The following is a 19911-nucleotide window of genomic DNA, read 5'->3' on the forward strand; positions in this document are numbered from 1 at the left end:
AGCCCCTTGTTTAAGAAAAGATGTGAACCTCTGGACCTTCTCCAATGCCAGCACAAGAATAATCCTGAGAATGAAAGGATTAATGTATGAGGTGGGTGTGATGGCTCTGGGCCTGTACTTGCTAGAGTTTATAAAAATAAGGTGGGGGGATCTCATTGAGACCTGTGGAATATTGAAAACCCTAAATAGAGTGGATGTGGAGAAGATGTATTTTTATACTGGGTGAATCTGGGACTAGAGGCACAGCCTCGGAAGGAGGTGCATCCAGTCAGAACAGAGATGAGTGGTGTATCTGTGGAATTCATTGCCCTGGGTGGTCATGGAGGCTAAGTTATTAAGTATTTTTAAAGCAGAGTTTGATTCTTGATTAGTCAGGGTATTAGAGGTTATGAGGAGAAGTCAGGAGATGGGGTTGAGAGGGATAATAAATTAGCCACAATGGAATGATGGAGCACATTCGATGGGCTGAGTGGCCTAATTCTGCTCTTGCGTCTTGTGGTCTTATGATCTTCCCACAAACAAGCCATGTTAACTCTTACTAATCAGACTCTTGTCTATCTAAATTCTGGTGGATCCTGTCCCTCATAATTTTCTCCAGCAATTTCCCCACTTCTGATGACAGGCTTCCAATCACATAAGCAATCCTCCACCATCAGCATCTTGTCACCAACATTACCTAATGCTTGTAAGTGTGGCCACCACCATGACTTTTGTAGAGGTAGATGAAGGCTTTGCAAATACCCTCAGTTTTGGAGGCTGTGGGAGCCACTATATGGTCTGCTCTTACTTATTCTGTATCTCAGCAACATGGCTATCAGGGCATGCACCAGGCAGTGTAACTAGGGATAGTGAAGGTGATGGTAAATGGAAGAGAAAAAGTTTTCTGATCAGTCTTTCAATTCTATGGCCTCTTGTTACCATCATTGCTTTCAGATTCCTGCTTCCTTGCTGGAAAAGAGTTATTCTTCTCTTTGATGCTGGTCATTTGAGTGCTTATGACCATAGCTAGGATATATGCCATCATATTCAAGATCCCATTCTAATGTGATTGCTGCATTCACTGTGTTGTGATGATGACCAGTGTTTTCATTAACTTGCTCATCCTGACAAACACCTCTGACATGGTTTCTTTCAAACATGAGGCAGGCTCCATCACTCTCCACAGTTTGCAAATTTAGGTTCGGCACCAGAGGTCTTTAGCAGTTTTCCCAGTACAGCTGTACCAAGTGGATGAGCTTGGATGGCTGTGCACTTTGAGCTAGTGTTCCTATTTCCTTTATACTCCTGCTCGCTTGGATTCCTGGGGTGTGGTGAGAGGTGATGTACAAATATCTAATGGAAGAAATGCAGAAGTTCTATGATAAGTGCTCTGCTGAGTGACTTCACAAGGAGCTAACATTGTTGTCATTGGTGTCATGTTAAACGGTGGTGAAGGCTTAAGGGAAATAGAAAATGCCAATTAGAATTTTGAAAGTAAGAATCTTAATTTGTGACTGAGTCTTCAGATGAGTGAGTGCATGAGAAGCATCTTGATGAGATAAATAAACTTCTGTCAACAAGATCTTCTGATTTAAAAATACACGCCTGCACCAATTACATACACACCAATCTTCCTACTTCCTAATCTTTGAGTTACCTTCAGGTCCATCTCCTCAGCAGATGTAAAAGACAATTTAACAAAAGAAGCAAGGATGGTGGTGAGGAAAACTCTGTTGATTGGAGAGCAGTTGTGATCTGGTAACAAGATCAGTCAGTGCCTTCCAAAGGGAATTAGAATGGCTCTGGTGAGGGAATAATTTGTAGAGCCATGGGCAAAGAGCAAGAAAATGGGATGATGGAATTGGTCAATAAGGAGCTGGCGATGTCTACACTGGCAGAACAGCTGCTGGCCATGGCAGACAATTCTGTGATTTATTATCTTTTAACTGGACCATGAGGGATGAGAATTAATTTTGTGAATAGAAGAGAATAAGGTATATTTGATCATGTTCTGGTGCTTCTATCATGTGTAAATGCAGCCATTCACCAGTTGTCAGTCTTCATTTGTAAGGTGAGTATACAGAGTTCACTTGTGAAGACAGAAGATGTGTGGCATTACCTGTCATATCCCAGGACCTTTGGACTTAATGCATCACTAGAGTTAATAAGGAATGAAGTGGCTGTGTCTGATTATGGGTGTGATAACTCTGTTTCAGGAGAATGCTGCTCTGTGTGATGAAATTGCTTACATGGAACTGAAGTTTTTCCGAACTAAAGAGGAAAGAAGGTAGGGAATATTGTTACAGGCCAGTACCTCAGAGTTGTATCTCAGGTGATTAGTCCTGTGACTAGTACATAGGCTATTCAGCATGTTTTCTATTTTGCTGCAGTTTGTGTCCTTGTAACAAAGAAGGAGACTGTTCACACCCTCAAGTCTATGCTGACTGCTGCAGCAATACTATCAGTTACTTCCCCATACTTTATTTTCTTGTAGCCTATTCTCTGTAACATGCCCATTAGCTCCCCCAGTATTTCTTCTACATCCCACTTACATTCTGGCCAATTAACCTACCCACCTGAATGTCTTTGGAATGTGGAAGGGAACCACAGTACTCAGGGAAGCCTATGCTTAGAGTATGGAAACTCCACGCAAGTAACACTAGGGGTTAGGATTAAATCTGGCCTGTTGGAGCTATGCCCATGTGATGCCCTGTACTGGCATTAAACTGTTCCCCTGAAAGCTGTGAGCTTGTAACTTCACAAGTGATCGAGCTCAGATATTGTAAACCCATCAGCATTCAGCTACCATGCATGAAGTAGTAAACACAAGCTAAAATATTGTTGACTAAATGTATGTATCTGCTGCTTATAATTGTACAGTATAAACAGACTCTATATAAGCACACAACCCAGATTGTATTGAATAAGGGTGTTCATGTTTAAGTATATGGCCTTGAAGATGTTCTTGAATAATTCCAGTGTTATAATCCTAGCAATGCAAAAATTAGCAATGTCTTGGGCAAACTAGAGACTTGAATTCACATTTTATTCTGGATCCAAGGTCACAGCAAAGTCTGTATGTGTTGCTTATCCCTAATTGTACTTGAGAAGATCAAGTTAACAAATTGCACGTCACAGTGATAATAAACCTGATTTTGATTCATGGTGAGCCATCTTGTCCTATTGAAGACAATATTGCCTAAATACCAAGAGTTCCAAACTTAATCCCAAACACACTGAAGGTCTTGTGCTATATTTCTGTCAGAATGGTATACATCTTGGAGGTGAACCTATGGACACAGATGTTACCAATTGCAAAAACAAACTAGAGTCCATCATTATATGTGCTTGGTCATTTTATAACCTAGTGCATTGTACACAGCTCTATGACGGTGAATTAATGTATGATAAGTGTAAGAAAGTTCTTTAAGGATATTACCTGCCAGCTGGAAAATGGGAAACCAGTGACTGTAGTGTACTGTATCAAAAATGCATTGGATATGATGCCACAAAAGAGGTGCAAGCTCAATGTGAAGGCTCTTCGTATTGATGGATTGTAGCAAGGATGGAATATTAATTAGCCAGGTGAAAGAATAGATTTGATAAAGCAGAAATAAGCTGGATGAAAAACTGTGTGTTGAATTCTGGTGTTCAAGGGCATCTCAATGACCCTGATACCTTTCTGCATTTCTTGGACATGCAGGCACAGCAAGCAATTAGGAGGGCAAATGGAATGTTGTCCTTTAAGGATTGTAAGATTACACTAAAATTGTACAGTGTGCTGGTGAGACTACGCCTGAGGTACTATGCAGTGTTTTAATTTCTCCATTTAGGAAAGTACATGCTCTGGTGGTGTACGATAAAATAAGTTCAATGCCCTTTACAATTTTGGACCAAAGCATCTACAGAAATAATAATCAGTGCCAAGTGGCCAATTGTATACAGTCATTTAGCACAGAAGCAGGCCCTTTGGCCAAACATGTCTATGCCAACCAGCAAATACCCATCTATTCTAATCCCATTGGCCAGAACTTGATCCACAGCTGTCAATGTCTTGATGATTCAAGTGCTTATCAAGATGGTTTTTAAATGTCAATAGAGTTCCTGTCTCCTCCACTTTCTTAGACAGTGTGTTCCAGATTGCAACCACCCTATATCTGGGGTGGGGGGGGGGGTTGGGGGGAGACACGGGGGAATTCTTGTTTCCCTTTAAATTTTTTGTTCTTCTGTGTCCTTTTACCTTGGACACACCTACCATGAGGAAAACTTATGAACTATCTACCATATCTATCTATCGCATTTTATAGTGGATAAGATGACAAAGGAAATGTGACAAGATTCCTTAAGTAAAAAGGAGTACGCAGTGTCTCAGGAGGCTTAACAGTGGATAAATTCCCAGGGCTAGTTGAGATTATCTCAGGCTGCTGTGGGAGGAGAGGGAAGCAGTAGCTGAGGCTCTTGTTAAGTTTTTTATATCTTTGATTACCTCATTTATGGTACCAAATGACTGAAATATGGTGAATGTGATACTCATTTTCAAGAGGGGCAGCAAGGAAGAGCCTGGTAATTATTGACCTGTGGGCACGCCATCAGTAGGTAAGGTATTAAAAAAACAAGTTGCTGAGAGACAAGATTAATGATCACTTGGAAAGATGGGAATCTGAGATAGCCAGCATAGCTTTGTCAAGAGCAGATCCTGTCTGATCAACCTGAATTTTTTGAAGAGGAAACAGTATTGACGAGGGCTTGTCAGTAGATGTGGCTTGTGTAGACTTCAGTAAGGCCTTCAGCAAGGTCCAACAGTGAGGGCCCTTGAGATCCGGTGCAGGTTCACAAATTGTATCCAAAATTGGTCTAGCAATAAGGTTGCTTCATTAGTCGAGGCATTAAGGAGCAGGGCTCTATCTCTGCTCACCCACCATGATGTGAAGGTGCAGAGAAGATTCATTAGAGTGTTGCCTGGGATGGAGAGTCTCAGTCATGACGAGAGGCTTGGTCTGTTTTCCCTGGAGCAGAGGAGTTTGAGGGTAGATTACTGAGATACATTAAATTATGAGGGGTATAAACTTTCCCCATCTCAGGGGTAGATAAAACCAAAGGACATAGATTTAAGGTGAGGGGTAGGAGATTTAGAAGGGACCTGAGAAGGGACCCTTTTCACCCAGAGAGTGGTGAGTACCTGGAACACACTGCCTGAGAATGGTAGAAACAGAATTATTAAGAAGTGCTTCTATAAGCACTTGAACCATCAAGTCATAGAAGACTCTGAACCATCATACAGGTGGGTGCCCAGTAGTTGTGATTGATGTGGTGGACCAAATGGCTTGTTTTCATGCTGTATGTCTCTGGCTCTATAATTTTTGTCACCTCTTTTAGGTCTTCCCTTAACTTCCTCTGTCCAAGGAAAGCAAACTTTATCCCAGGCAACATCTGAGAAGAATCTACTCTGCACTCCCTCCAGTGCAATCATGCCCTTCTTAATGGTTGTGGTGACTAATACTGCACACAGTCTGCTAGATGTGACCTCTCAGTGTTTATAAATGCTACTATCACCTCCATGCTCTTGTGTCTGTGCCCAGCTAATGAAGGCCAGCATCTTGTTTGTATTCACTCCATCTAAAAGGACCTCCACAATCTGTAATCTTTAGATTTGCACTTGGTTTCTCCTTAAATCTCCCTCGGGCCTTAGCGTAGGACACATTTGAATACATGAGCAGGAGTAAGCATGAAGTGCCAAAGCAAACACGAGGAAATCTGCAGATGCTGGAAATTCAAACACACATAAAATGCTGGTGGAACACAGCAGGCCAGGCAGCATCTATAAGGAGAAGCACTGTCGACGTCTCGGGCCGAGACCCTTCGTCAGGACTAACTGAAAGGAAAGATACCAAGAGATTTGAAAGTAGTGGGAGGAGGGGGAAATGCGAAATGATAGGAGAAGACCGGAGGGGGTGGGATGAAGCTAAGAGCTGGAAAGGTGATTGGCAAAAGTGATACAGAGCTGGAGAAGGGAAAGGATCATGGGACGGGAGGCCTCGAGAGAAAGAAAGGGGGAGGGGAGCACCAGAGGGAGATGGAGAACAGGCAGAGTGATGGGCAGAGACAGAGAAAAAAAACAAACAACTAAATATGTCAGGGATGGGGTAAGAAGGGGAGGAGGGGCATTAACGGAAGTTAGAGAAGTCAATGTTCATGCCATCAGTTTGGAGGCTAGGTTACTATTGATGCAATGCTCCTCAGACAGGATGAAGAGGTCAATACTCCCCAATGCCATTAGGCTTTACAATTCTACCGCCAGGACTTAAGAACTTTTTAAAAGCTATTATTAATGCTTTTTGAGATAGTGATTTAGATGAATATCATATTTTTTACTGAGTTAAGTATTGTATGTAATTAGTTTTGCTACAACAAGTGTATGGGACATTGGAAAAAAAGTTGAATTTCCCCATGGGGATGAATAAAGTATCTATCTATCTATCTATCTATCTATCTATCTATCTATCTATCTATCAGCCGGTATATAAGGTGTTGTTCCTCCTGAGTGTGGCTTCATCTTGACAGTAGAGGAGGCCATGGATAGACATATCAGAATGGGAATGGGACGTTAAAATGTGTTGCCACTGGGAGATCCTGCTTTCTCTGGCGGACCGAGCGTAGATGTTCAGCGAAATGGTCTCCCAGTCTGTGTCGGGTCTCACCAATATATAAAAGGCCACACCGGGAGCACCGGATGCAGTATACCACACCAGCCGACTCACAGGTGAAGTGTCGCTTCACCTGGAAGGACTGTCTGGGACCCTGAATGGTGGTGAGGGAAGAAGTGTAAGTTTAAGGGAGGCAGAGTCAATTAAATGTGAGTACCTGGGATCCTCAGGAGGTCCAAATTGAGAAGCTCGAAAACGGATCCTGAAGCCAACTGGAGTCAGTTGGCGGCGGAGACACGTTCCAAGTTGAAGTGCCAAAGGACTTGTTTCAGTGCCATATGACTGTATATAACAGGCCACTTGCCACTGAGTTACTAAACTTTGGTCTAAAGTTTCAGTGAATTGATTATTTTTTCAGTACGATGGTTTCATCAAAACATTAGAGTTAAAAGAAACATTTATACTTAATGAATTAAGATTGGAAGTGGAAAATGTATCAAAGGAGCTTTCTCAAGCACTTCCGTCTCTGCAGCTAGAGAATTAGTTGTTTACTATTTTTTTTGGCTCTGAATTGAATGTGGTTCTATTACAGATGTATAAAGGAGATATAACTGATAATAAAAGAGATATTTACATCCTTTTCTTTATTTATCTGTGCCTTAGGTTCCTGTTAAAGAAGTTGTTGCAGCACCAGAGCTTCAGTGATGGCACAGATCTGACAGGCAGTGCTGGCACCATACTTGCCCCCCCCATGTACAGTGTACCCACAGGAAGCAGCCAAGTGGCAGGAGTTTCAAGCCTTCCCACAACACCAGTCGCCAGTACTTCAGCTGGAGAGGAGGCTTTAGGTAAAAAGTCAAAGAAAGACAAGCGGGACAAAGGAAAAGATAATGGCAAAGACGATGGTAAGTATTTGGGTATACTCGATGCACTGATGGAGTGTTCAGTGTACTTGTTCAATGCACAATGGTGCCATAAGGTTAGTGTTAAAAAGCTTGACTTGTGTTTGATGTTACAGTGCTGATGCAGTTATTAACTTCCATCAGAGCATTGGTATCACCATGGGTTGCCTAACTAGCATATCGTTTATTAACTCGAGCGACTGTTTTATGTCAGTACACTTTGCTATGTTAAAGGTGAAACAAATTTGAAGAGGATCTGATATAAGGTCAATTAATGTCCCTATAATGTTAACTCTTTTTTTTCTCTCCACAGATGCTGCCTGACCTGATGAGCATCTCCATTATTAGCTGTTTTTATTCGAGGAGGGAAATATTGACAGATGCAGGGCAGCATGGACAGGGCGGCATGTCCAAGAATAGAGGTTATGCCTGATGTACACAGATGATGGAAACAAGATTTGGAAGGTGATGATCAAAGTAAAGGGCAGATGTCAGTTAAATATTGCTTTAAATCTGTAGAAATCTTGGATATATTTGCTGACTAGTCTGATAAAACTTCATTATTTCCCAGTTTATGGTGTTAGAGTGATTATCAGCATCAATAGAGAAACATTGGAGGATATACATTCAGTATTCCCACTACTTGAGTGCAGAGACCCCAGTTATCCCCATTTCCTTCCTCCAGTGAACCTGCTGACTACTTGTTCCTTGAATTTTACCAACCCCTGAATACCTGTGTATCCAAGATCTCGTGTAATGGTTTTTTATAAATGAGGCAGGATGGAGTCCAAGTCATACATTATGAAAACTGATCCTTCGACTATTTAGCACCTATTTTATACAAATACAATTGTTTTCTCCGCATTCCCACAAAATTAACCTCCCAGATTCAACCACGTCCTACACACCAAGAGCCATTCACAGTGGCCTTTTAACCTACCAATCACTGTGTGATGCGAGAGGAAAAGGAATTATCTAGGAAAATCTGATGTTCACAGCAATGTTGTGCAGGCTGCACACAAACAGCATTAGGATTGAACCTGGGTCATTGGAACTGTGAAGCAGCGGCTTTACCAGTGGTGCACTCTATATCAAGGCCACGGTGTACCAGCCACGGGAATATTTGAGAGAGCTTTACTCCGTGTCCTTACCAAGATGAACTAGCCAAAATGCATTTATGGAGCAATGTATAGAGTGCTTTACTTAAATCGTGTACACCCTATCTGCCCTGCCGGGGAGTGTTTGTTCAGTAGAGGGAACTCTGTCCTGTGCAACACAGGTCAGGCGTAAGGCAGGAGTGTTTTGTAGGACAGTTTGGAGAGAGGTTGACTTTGTATCAAACCTAAGCTGTATCTGTCCTGGAAGAGTTTGATGGAATAGGGCAAGAGTTCTGGAGTGCTGACACCATCAGAAAATGAATACCAGCTCTCCATCAAGAAAATACTTATCAATGTTTGTTTCTTGTCGCAGACTAAATCTATTTTGTTTAGAGTAGGTATTGTGGTTTTTACTTCCAGAGAACTTCTCAGCAGTGTTTGGATTAACAAAGGGGTTGAACTGTACAACTATAACATTTTGTTAATATAAACTTGATATAATATTTTGAATTTATGTAAATATGCATTTGTTATTAAATTTTGTCTGTTTGAACCAAACTGTGAGACTTAAATCTTTGCTAAACTCAGGTTAGAACAGTAAGTTCCTGCATTGGCAAGAATGTAAAAGCTGTACTCTAGTTTGATTTTAAAATATACAGTTTAATATATAAAATGCAGTAGTTTCTCTAGAGGAAGTAACAGTTAACATTTATTTTTAAATAAATGTATTGTATATTGCTACTATTTATTCCTGTATTCATCTGTTCAATAAATTCATTTGGCATTTGAAGCAAAATAAAACAGGTCTGGTGTGGTAATGTTTTGCAAATTTGTTGAGGGCTTAAATAGACCTATAGATAAAGGAAAGCTAAGAAGTTTAAGAAATCTGAGGGTTTCTTTTATCACAGAAACACTTGAGGTGCATCTCAAATTTCTTGTGGAGGCAATAATCAACAGATGTATCAAAAGTAGCTTCAGCTCCTCACATGTGAAAGGTGTATTGCCTCCCCTATCTCAGCTGTTACTTCTGGATAACAAATCTGGGAATATCTTTCTTGAAATTCAACCAGTTGCTTGATTATTGAGTCAAATTCTCCAAGTCCACACAGACCATCGTTTGTAGTCAAGATGAAGGCACCAGAGCTCCAGGAATGTCATAGTTGTGAGAGCATCAGCTGAGAAAATCTCTGAAAGTACAAATGGGCCTTGAGATCCTCATTATAATGCTGCGTCTTTTTCTGCTCAGATTCACAACGGTTGACACCAAACCAGACCAACTTGTTGATTTTCCAGCAGCTGACAAATGACTGATAATGTTGGTCAAATTTAAATATTTTCTCCAGCGTAAACTACTCCTCTCCACACTAAGATGACAGCTACAGCGTGTGGCATGATGTGAGGTATTCATCCACATCTCGTGCATTAGCATCTTTTCAGAATTTTAAGAGATCGCTCAATCTTTCAAGCTTGTTCCACCATTCTATTACATCACAGATTAATCTGTAACTTGAAGGTCTGTAATAATGAGAAATAGTGTTCCTCGATGATAAGTGCTGGTACTATGTTCATTGTTCACAGGTTGATTTGGTTCTGACATTGCAAGTATAGTTTTGAAAGTTGTAAATGATGTCAAACTAACTGTGGTTAACAAAGGTGAATTCTGACAAGATACAGGAAGGTTTATAGAATGGGGTGTAACTGACAAAGGAACAAAATAGGTAAGTGCAACAGAGTTTAAAGTAGATAGGAAAGAATGAGAGGCTGCCTGCTAGGTCTACAGCAGACGAAAGTTATTAAAGCCAGTCTAAGGCTGCAAAGATCTGTACATATTTGTACATATTCCTGTTGATCTACACATAGTCATCAGAGGGCAAAATTGAAGAGTAATGTTAAAGCTGTAAAAACCATATTCAGGCTGCATGTATTTATTTTTAATTACTTAAAGATACAGTACAGAACAGGCCCTTCCAGCCCAGTGAGCCGAATCATCCAGCAACTTAACTATTTAATAGGGCAATACTGCAAAAAATTAACCTACTAACCATTATGTCATTGGAATGTGGGAGGGAAGTGGAGCACTCGGAGGCAGCATCAGAATTGAATTCTGGTACCCTGAGCTGTAATAGCGTTGTGCTAATTGCTATGCTACCTTGGCACCCCACCATTGGTAGGGATAAGTACAGCTTGGCCTGCTGCTATGGACAACATTTACTAGAGTGATGTCATCATTACGGTTGCATCCAAGAATGGAAGAGGCTGAGGGATTTTATGTAGGGGATCCAGGGAGAGTTAGCTAACTGCATGTAGAATTGGCCCAGTTGTAGGAAGCAGAACATAGTAGCAGAAGGTTCTTTTTCAGACTCAAAGTTTATGATCAATAGTGTTCCATGGTGCCTATTGTTTGGCATTTAGGTGAGAATGTACAAGCACCGTTAGTAAGTTTGCAGAAGACATTAAAGTATGTGGTATTGTATAAAGTAAAGGTGGTTATCAGAAATTAAAGGGTTTTCTTGATCAGCTGGGTAAGTGGGCCAAGGAATGACAAATAATGTTCAATCTAGTTGAGTGTGAGGTGTAGCATTTTGGAAATTTAAACTAGTGTAGAATACGTGGAGAAAGTTGAGGCCCTAGTGAATGCACTCAGTCTTTTTCCCAGAACTGGGGAATCGAGAGCTGGAGAGCATAAGTTAAGGTGAGAGGAGAAGGATCTAACAGGAACCTTGGGAGTGGCAACTTCACACAAATCACGAGGGAATGAGTAAGGAAGGAAGTTACTCTGAAGACCATTATTGGAAGAGTTCTGTATACAGCTAGGTATACAGAGAGAGGTATCGTACACCTATACCGGGCAGATTTTCCTCCTAATTTGACCCTTTTATATCTAGTATCATTCCAGTGAATTGCTACTGTACACTGTCCAAGGTCAATATACCCTTCCTTAAAGTGCTGTGTCAACAAACAGGAATCAATTCTGATTCTGAGGATGGATAATTGAAAATGTTCCCTCAACGGAGAGCTGTCTGTAGTTGAAGATGTAACATTAGGATGAGGGGATATTGAGAGGGATTTTTTTCTTGCACAAGCATTTGGAATCTGGAACACATTACCGGGGGTGGTGGACGCAGCGACTCTCATAATATTTAAGAAGAATCTGGGTGAGCACGAATCGTCAATGCAAAGGGCCAAATGCTGGTAATTGGGATTGGTATAGATGGGTACATGAGGATCAGCATGGATATGGTCTACTTTCTTGCTGTATGCATCTGACTAGTTGCTCCATAATTGATTGCAGACTTTTTATATAGTGCATATCAGATCTACAGGCTATAATCTGTGCCTCACAGCCTGAAGTTGCTCACAATGTAGGGTTTGATGGGATCATGGTTGCTCAGATAAACAAGACCTCTGTGTACTACCTCCCTCATCCATGTGGCTGTTCTTTCTCTGTTGACAGATTGCTTGAGAGTTTGTTCCACTCTTCCCAGGGATGATTGCAGCAAAACTTTAGTAGATAGGACCTTCTCACACAGCTCCTGACAGCCACCCCATGGTTGGGAACCACACTGCTTTAGTATGTCACAGATCTGGCCAATAGAGTGTTTTTTTTTTGTGGAGAATCCAGCTGGGTGTTAGTGATAAACTGAATGCATGGTTAACACACCAGAAGACTAAAACCCAGTTATTGAAAATAATGTTTTACCTGAACAGTGCCAACCCATCATGTTCACCGCCATCAACGCAGGCAATCTTGAAGTGGCATCCAGCTGTTACATTATGTTGTGACAATGCTCAGCAATACCGTAAGTTGTTCTCAATGTGTTTGTTCAAGGAAATGATGGCCTGCTTTCTTTGATTATGTTTTTTTAAGGTCTTGTTCTGAGCAGCAAAGGAGAAGCATTCATATGCACCTGATATGTATGGCGTGGTAAAAATGCTAATGTGCAATTGATTCCAGGTCTGAGAAAAGTATCAGAGAGGAAGTGAGTGGTTGAGAAAAAACATTGACACTGGTTCAGCCAGTCCCTCTGGACCCTTGTGTAAAGCCGAATTTTCAACTGTGCTGAGGACTAAGCTCACAATTTAAGAGAGATTAGGATTCTCATTTGTTCTTTGTAATTCCAAGAGAATCATTAGTTAGCAGGATAATTGATTTTGCAGCAGCAGCTTTAAGGAAACTATAATAAGTTGACAGAGTTTGGAGGGGCTGGGTGGTTAGTGAGAAACTGTGAACTATCAGAATATCTACCAATGCTGTACCTGCCATGACCCTGTTTCAAGCATAGGTGCGAGAAGATTTGTTCCATATTTAATTTATGCCATTGTCAGCCAAAGTGAAGTTGCCTCCTCTGTTACGTTTAAGACAGAAGGTTGTGGATTCAAACCTGAATGCATTAGCTAGACTGACAATCCCAGTGGGGTAATGAGGGACCGTCGTCTCTTTCTGAATGTGACATACAACCTGAGGCTCAGTCTGTCCTTTGGAGTGGCTGATGAGATCTATAGTCCATTCCGTGCTGTTTGGGGCAATGCTTACTGACAGATAGGATCACAATCTGACCAGTAAACCATCACAGTCTGTGCAGGCTCTTCAGCAACACACAACATCATTTTGCATGTATTTCAAATGATGCTACAGTTCAAAAGCAATTCTTTAGCAGTAATATTCTTTGGATCAGGGAGGCTTATAACCATATAACAATTACAGCACGGAAACAGGCCATGTTGGCCCTTCTAGTCCGTGCCGAACGCTTACTCTCGCCTAGTCCCACTGGCCCGCACTCAGCCCATAACCCTCCATTCCTTTCCTGTCCATGTACCTATCCAATTTTACTTTAAATGACAATACCGAACCTGCCTCTGCCACTTCTACTGGAAGCTTTTTCCACACAGCTAACAACCTCTGAGTAAAGAAATTCCCCCTCGTGTTACCCTTAAACTTTTGTCCCCTAACTCTCAACTCATGTCCCCTTGTTTGAATCTCCCCTACTCTCAATGGAAAAAGCCTATCCACATCAACTCTATCAATCTCCCTCATAATTTTAAATACCTCTATCAAGTCCCCCCCTCAACCTTCTACACTCTAAAGAATAAAGACCTAACTTGTTTGACCTTTCCCTGTAACCTAGGTGCTGAAACCCAGGTAACATTCTAGTAAAATCTTCTCTGTACTCTCTCTATTTTGTTGATATCTTTCCTATGATTTGGTGACCATAACTGTACACAGTACTCCAAATTTGGCCTTACCAATGCCTTGTACAATTTTAACATTACATCCCAACTCCTATACTCAATGCTCTGATTTATAAAGGCCAGCATAGCAAAAGCTTTCTTCACCACCCTATCCACATGAGATTCCACCTTCAGGGAACTGTGCACCATTATTCCTAGATCACTCTGTTCTACTGCATTCTTCAATGCCCTACCATTTACCATGTATGTCCTATTTGGATTATTCATACCAAAATGTAGCACCTCACACTTATCAGCATTAAACTCCATCTGCCATCGTTCAGCCCACTCTTCTAACTGGCCTAAATCTCTGCAAGCTTTGAAAACCTACTTCATTATCCACAATGCCACCTACCTCAGTATCATCTGAATACTTACTAATCTAATTTACCACCCCATCATCCAGATCATTAATGTAAATGACAAACAACATTGGACCTAGTACAGATCCCTGAGGCACACCACTAGTCACTGGCCTCCAAACTGACAGTTATCCACCACTACTCTCTGGCATCTCCCATCCAGCCACTGTTGAATCCATTTTACTACTTCAATATTAATACCTAAGGATCAAACCTTTCTAACAAACCTTCCATGCGGAAACTTGTCAAAGGCCTTACTGAAGTCCATATAGACAACATCCACTGCTTTACCCTCGTCAACTTTCCTTGTAACTCTTCAAAAAATTCAATAAGATTTGTCAAACATGACCTTCCACACACAAATCCATGCTGACTGTTCCTAATCAGACCCTGTCTATCCAGATAATTATATATACCATCTCTAAGAATACTTTCCATTAATTTACCCACCACTGACATCAAACTGACAGGCCTATAATTGCTAGGTTTACTCTTAGAACCCTTTTTAAACAATGGAACCACTTGAGCAATACGCCAATCCTCTGGCACCATCCCCGTTTCTAATGACATTTGAAATATTTCTGTCAGATCCCCTGCTATTTCTACACTAACTTCCCTCAAGGTCCTAGGGAATATCCTGTCAGGACCCAGAGATTTATCTACTTTTATATTCCTTAAAAGCGCCAGTACTTCCTCCTCTTTAATCGTCATAGTTTCCATAACTTCCCTACTTGTTTCCCTTACATTACACAATTCAATATCCTTCTCCTTATTGAATACTGAAGAAAAGAAATTGTTCAAAATCTCCCCCATCTTTCTACCCTCACTATCCTTTTGCTATTAATATAACTGTAGAAACCCTTCAGATTTATTTTCACCTTACTTGTTAAAGCAACCTCGTATCTTCTTTTAGCTTTTCTAATTTCTTTCTTAAGATTCTTCTTACATTCTTTATATTCCTCGAGCACCTCAAGGTGCTCTTTAGATGCAATCCTTTTATAATGTTGCCCCTGTTGTAGGAATGTTTGATAGGCACTGGTGTTTGAGTTCAGTGGGTTGGAACAGCAGAGTAGGGGCTGAAATTCTTGGACAAGCATGTGACTGTGTTCTATGTTTTATGCTATTTGCCAAAGTCCCAGCTTACTTATAAGGTTTATAATTTTTCTTCACTTGAGTGATAGATACTCGAATGAGATTCTTGTTTGTTAAAGGGCTTCACTCTGCCACACCACTGCCAGTCCGATGTTCCCCTGCTTTAGATGTTCATTGAGTACTGATGTCCCAGAAGGTCCCTCTGACAGATCCTCCCATGTGATGGTCTTTGTGATCACAAATTTTCCAGCGTGATTCTCTCACTCTATCCTCCACACAACAGCATAGAATCCAGAGAAAGGCTCTGTCCTATTGTGCACTGTCTAGGAACTATTAGAAGGACTCCAGTGGGGCTGTCTGAGGTTTGCTGTGTGTCAATATTTGTTTGGGAGTGTAATTTGGATTCTCTGGTGCACATAGGCCTTCCTCTGTGTCAAACTTTGCCTTACCTGGATGGCAGATGAAGCCTGTGGAGAGCCTGTAATGTTGAAACTAAATACCTGACAATTGAAAAGTTTGTCTGTACTAGGGTCTCAAATCTTAATGAAATTTAATCCCAAGTTTCTAGAAAATGAATACATGCAATTTGTCAACCTTGCCTACAATGTCTTTGCAGTACATCAGTTTAGGAGTGGTACCAAGGTTAGCAGAGCTGCAGTCTTGCAGTTAAAGTGACCCAGGCTTGATCCAGATATCTGGCACTGTCTGTGTGGAGTTTGCACACTCTCCCTGTGACTGTGTGTGTTTGCTTTTGGACCTTGGTTTTCTTCTTCATCCCACAAATGTACTGGTTAGTAGATTAATTGGCCGCTGTGAATTAGCCCTTGTGTGTAGGTGAGGGTCAAATCTCAGGGAGGCTGATGGGGAATGAGTGGGAGTATAAAGTGGGATTGGTGTAAATAGGTGTTTTACGATCAAGTGCTTGTCTTTGTGCTGTGTGACTCTATAAACAGTAAATTATAACCATGAGTTTCTAGCTGCAAGGGCCAGGCTGTGCTGTCCTGCATGGATATCAGAGCAACTACAGACTGTCATCAGCTCCTGTATGGAGAGTTTCTGAGTGATGAGCCATCTCTTCCCGATGGTCAGCTGCTTTAACGGAGGAAGGTGCTCCAGGCATACCATTTTCTAAGTGGAGGTTAAATGATACATTAATTCCGGGGAAGGAGCTGGATCAGCAGGAACTGATGAGTCCCCGATGTCGACCAATGAAACCCGTGCTATGCTGGTGAAATGTCTAAATTAGTTACTTTGGCTTCAGTTTCTGTAGGCTCTGAAGGAAACAAATTCAGCCAAGATTCCTCTGCCTGACTGCTGCCCAGCAACTCTTCCTGCCCATACTTGCTGGTCAGTATGTGGCTGACTAGAGACTTGGTCACACCCTCAGTACTCCCCTGGAGTGTTATGCACTCGGATATCAGGAGTGGTATCTGAACTAGTTCACACAACTCCAGTGTTTTCCCACTCCATATGCAAGGATACTTTGGATCTCTAAGTGTCTACAGAAAAAATGCAAAAGAGAAATCTGGTTTTATCTCACCACATCTCTCGGAATCAGTGTCACATAATTTTCAATGATGGAGCTGTGGCAGTCTGTACTGTGGTTATGGCAGGATTCTGTGCCTACAGTGTGTGGTAGAAAGTGTGCTGATCGGTCGCATTATGGCTTGATATGAGAACACTCATGCTTTTGATCAGAAAATCCGACAAAAGGTAGTGGATTCGGCAACGCCCTCCCAACCATTGAGCACGTATACGTGAAACATTGCTGCAGAAAAGCAGCAACCATCATCAAAGATCCTCACCAACCAGGGCATGCTCTTTTCTCGTTGCTGCCTCGGAACTCCAAGTAACACACACAAAATGCTAGAGGAACATTTTGGCTCGAAACATCGACTGTACTCCTTTCCATAGATGCAGCCGGGCCTGCTGAGTTCCTCCAGCAGTTTGTGTGTGTTGCTTGGATTTCCAGCATCTGCAGATTTTCTCTTGTTGCCTCAGGACTCCAATGATTTCACTTTAAGCACCCTTTATCTTGTTATTTCATATTCATTATTTATTGCTATTTATTTATATTTGCATTTGAACAGTTTGTTGTTCATTGACCCTGTTTACAGTCACTGCTCCATAGATTTGCCAAGCATGCCCGCAGGAAGAAGAATCTCAGGGTTGTATGTGGTGACATGTATGTACTCTGATAATAAATTTCACTTTGAACTTTGAACACTGAAATGCTCATGCTCACTGGTCACCAGTTACCATGGTCCAGTCAGGCACTATTATATGATGCACGTCTTAGCCTGGTTGATGGATTGAATCATTGATTGGACACTAAACTCGGCTGGTTTGAATGTTGGATAATTACAGACTGATTATGCTTTTGTGATGAGAATGTGAGGTTTTGTAGCACTTGAGGGTATAACAGTGTGAAGCACCCTGACCAGCTGCCAAATCAAAGCTGGTGGAAATTGAAAGGCCTGGATAAAGTGGACATGGAGAAGATGTTTCTAGCAGTGGGAGAGTGTAGGATCAGAGGCAGTCTCAGAAGGATGTCCTTTTAGAACAGACATGAGGAGAAATTTCTTTGGCCAGAGGGTGGTGAATCCATGAAACTAGTTGCCAGAGGCAGCTATGATTTAGCACATATATCTAATTCTTGAATATATTGGATGATTTGGCCTCCAGTCTTCTGTAGAAAGATTTCCATAGTTTTATAATCCTCTGGGTGAAGGAATTACTTCTGAACTCCACTCAAAACTGGGATTACCCATATCCTGAGATTGTGATCCCAGGTTCTATGCTCTAAGTTCTAAACCCGCCGGCTCTCAGGAACATCCTCCCTGTATCTCTTCTGTGTTTTTCTGTGTAACCTTCTCTCATTCCTCTAAACCCCAGTAAATATTGGCCTAATTACTCCAATTTCTCCTCATACATCAGTGCTGTCATCCTAGTCTATGTTTGTTTAACTCCGTGTGTGGCAAGAACATCCTTCTGCAGATAAGAAAACTGCAGACAGAATTGGAGATGGCATCTCATTCAAGCCTTGCATGACTACACCTGTATTCATTGATAGCTAACATATCATTTGCTTTTCAGACTGCCAAGTTCAATATTTCCCTACAATTTATGAAGCTCTCATTGCACTTTCCCTTTACCCTGTGCCCCCACCCACCCAAGAAAAATAACTATTTATTTATATTCTTTCCTATCAACTGATTGCCAATCCTTGTCAGTATAATATTCCCAATCTGATGTACCTTAGTTTTAGGTGCCAGTAGATCAATATCAAGCTGCTTTCCGAAGCTCTAGCTATACCACTCCCCCAGTTCACACTGACCTATTCTACAAGTTATGTCCCCAAAAACCTTAAATTAGTTTAGCAAAATTTCTTTTTCATAAATCAATGTTACCTTCATCTAATTCCTTTAATGCTTTCCATGTGGTCTGTAAATGCAAGTCTAGCAACAGATTCTACCATTTCCCACCACACTAATTCCATGATTGGCTAATTAGATATTTGCATTAGGGAGCAGATGTATATAATAAAATGGCCACTAAGTGTGTATTGAAGAGTCAATGGGTTTTGCTGGATTTCTTTCACCCAAGGAAGTAGGGACAGGGTGGACACTGGAGACAGAACATGGCAGTGTTTGTTCAGTGATTGCCGATGAAACAGCAGGGGTAATAATGGTGGCTAGATGACGGAGGAGTAGGGTGATCTGTGAGGCAGGTGCAAGAGAGTTGAAGGAAAGAAGGGTAGGGAGATGGATGAATGGGATAATGAGATTGGATAGTTGTGGGACCGAGAGGTAGAAAGTTGGGTGAAAACTGATGAGAGAATTTGTGGGGGTAAGGAAATGGGTGAACATGAATGGGAGAGTTGTGGAGTGGAGGGATAGAGAGCTGGGTGAATGGGATGGAATTGTTGTTGGATGGTAGGATAGAGTGTTGTGTGAACAGGATGGGAGAGATGTGGGATGATAGGGTAGAGGACTATGTGAATGAGGTGGATAAGTCAGGAGGGGTTTCGGGAGATGGGTGAATGAGGTGGGAGAGTTGTGTGGGGTATAGGGAAATGGGTGAACTGAAGGGTGGGGTCGGGAGATGGGAGAGGGGATGTGAGAGGTATGGGACAAAGGAGCTAGGGATGGGTGAATTGTGGGAGATGGTTGAACAGGATGAGGGACTTGTGGGGTATAGGGTAGGGGGATATGTGAATTGGCAGAGGGAGTGGAGATCAGTTACTGTGGAGGAACGAAGGCACATTGGTGGGCAGAGAGTGGTGTTGATGGGAGGAGGGGATCAGACAAGGCCACATGGGCAAGGAGTTTGTGTGATTCTCCTTGTGCATAGGCCTTCAATGGTTCTTTGCTTGACATCGTTGTCATTTGATTACTGCTTCACTGCAATTAAACTTAAACTGGAGCCATGTTTCCCAGCAGCCTTTGTTACCTCAGCTGCCATCTCCACAGCAACAGATTACCTCAGCACAACAGAGCAGCCTGATCTTAACATTGCCCTTGGCCACGATGAGCTCAGGCTTTGACTGCGGGCCCCCTTCAGCAGAGTGTAACATTAATGTTGACGGGTGAAAAGATCTAACCTG

General features: G+C 41.8%; 1 protein-coding gene across 4 annotated transcripts in view; it reads left to right on the forward strand.

Moving 5' to 3' along the window:
* Positions 1–9423, forward strand: part of tbrg1 (transforming growth factor beta regulator 1) — a 46759-nt gene extending 37336 nt beyond the window's left edge. For all 4 annotated transcript variants that reach the window (XM_073025095.1, XM_073025098.1, XM_073025099.1 and 1 more), the window contains 3 exons: positions 2196–2266; positions 7287–7528; positions 7839–9423. In XM_073025095.1, coding sequence (XP_072881196.1) covers positions 2196–2266; positions 7287–7528; positions 7839–7849 — 324 coding nt within the window. In that variant the 3' untranslated portion in view covers positions 7850–9423. The remainder of the gene's footprint in view (positions 1–2195; positions 2267–7286; positions 7529–7838) is intronic.
* Positions 9424–19911: the final 10488 nt, after the last annotated feature.

This window comes from Hemitrygon akajei, chromosome 21 (assembly GCF_048418815.1).
Source record: "Hemitrygon akajei chromosome 21, sHemAka1.3, whole genome shotgun sequence".
NCBI lineage: Eukaryota > Metazoa > Chordata > Chondrichthyes > Myliobatiformes > Dasyatidae > Hemitrygon > Hemitrygon akajei.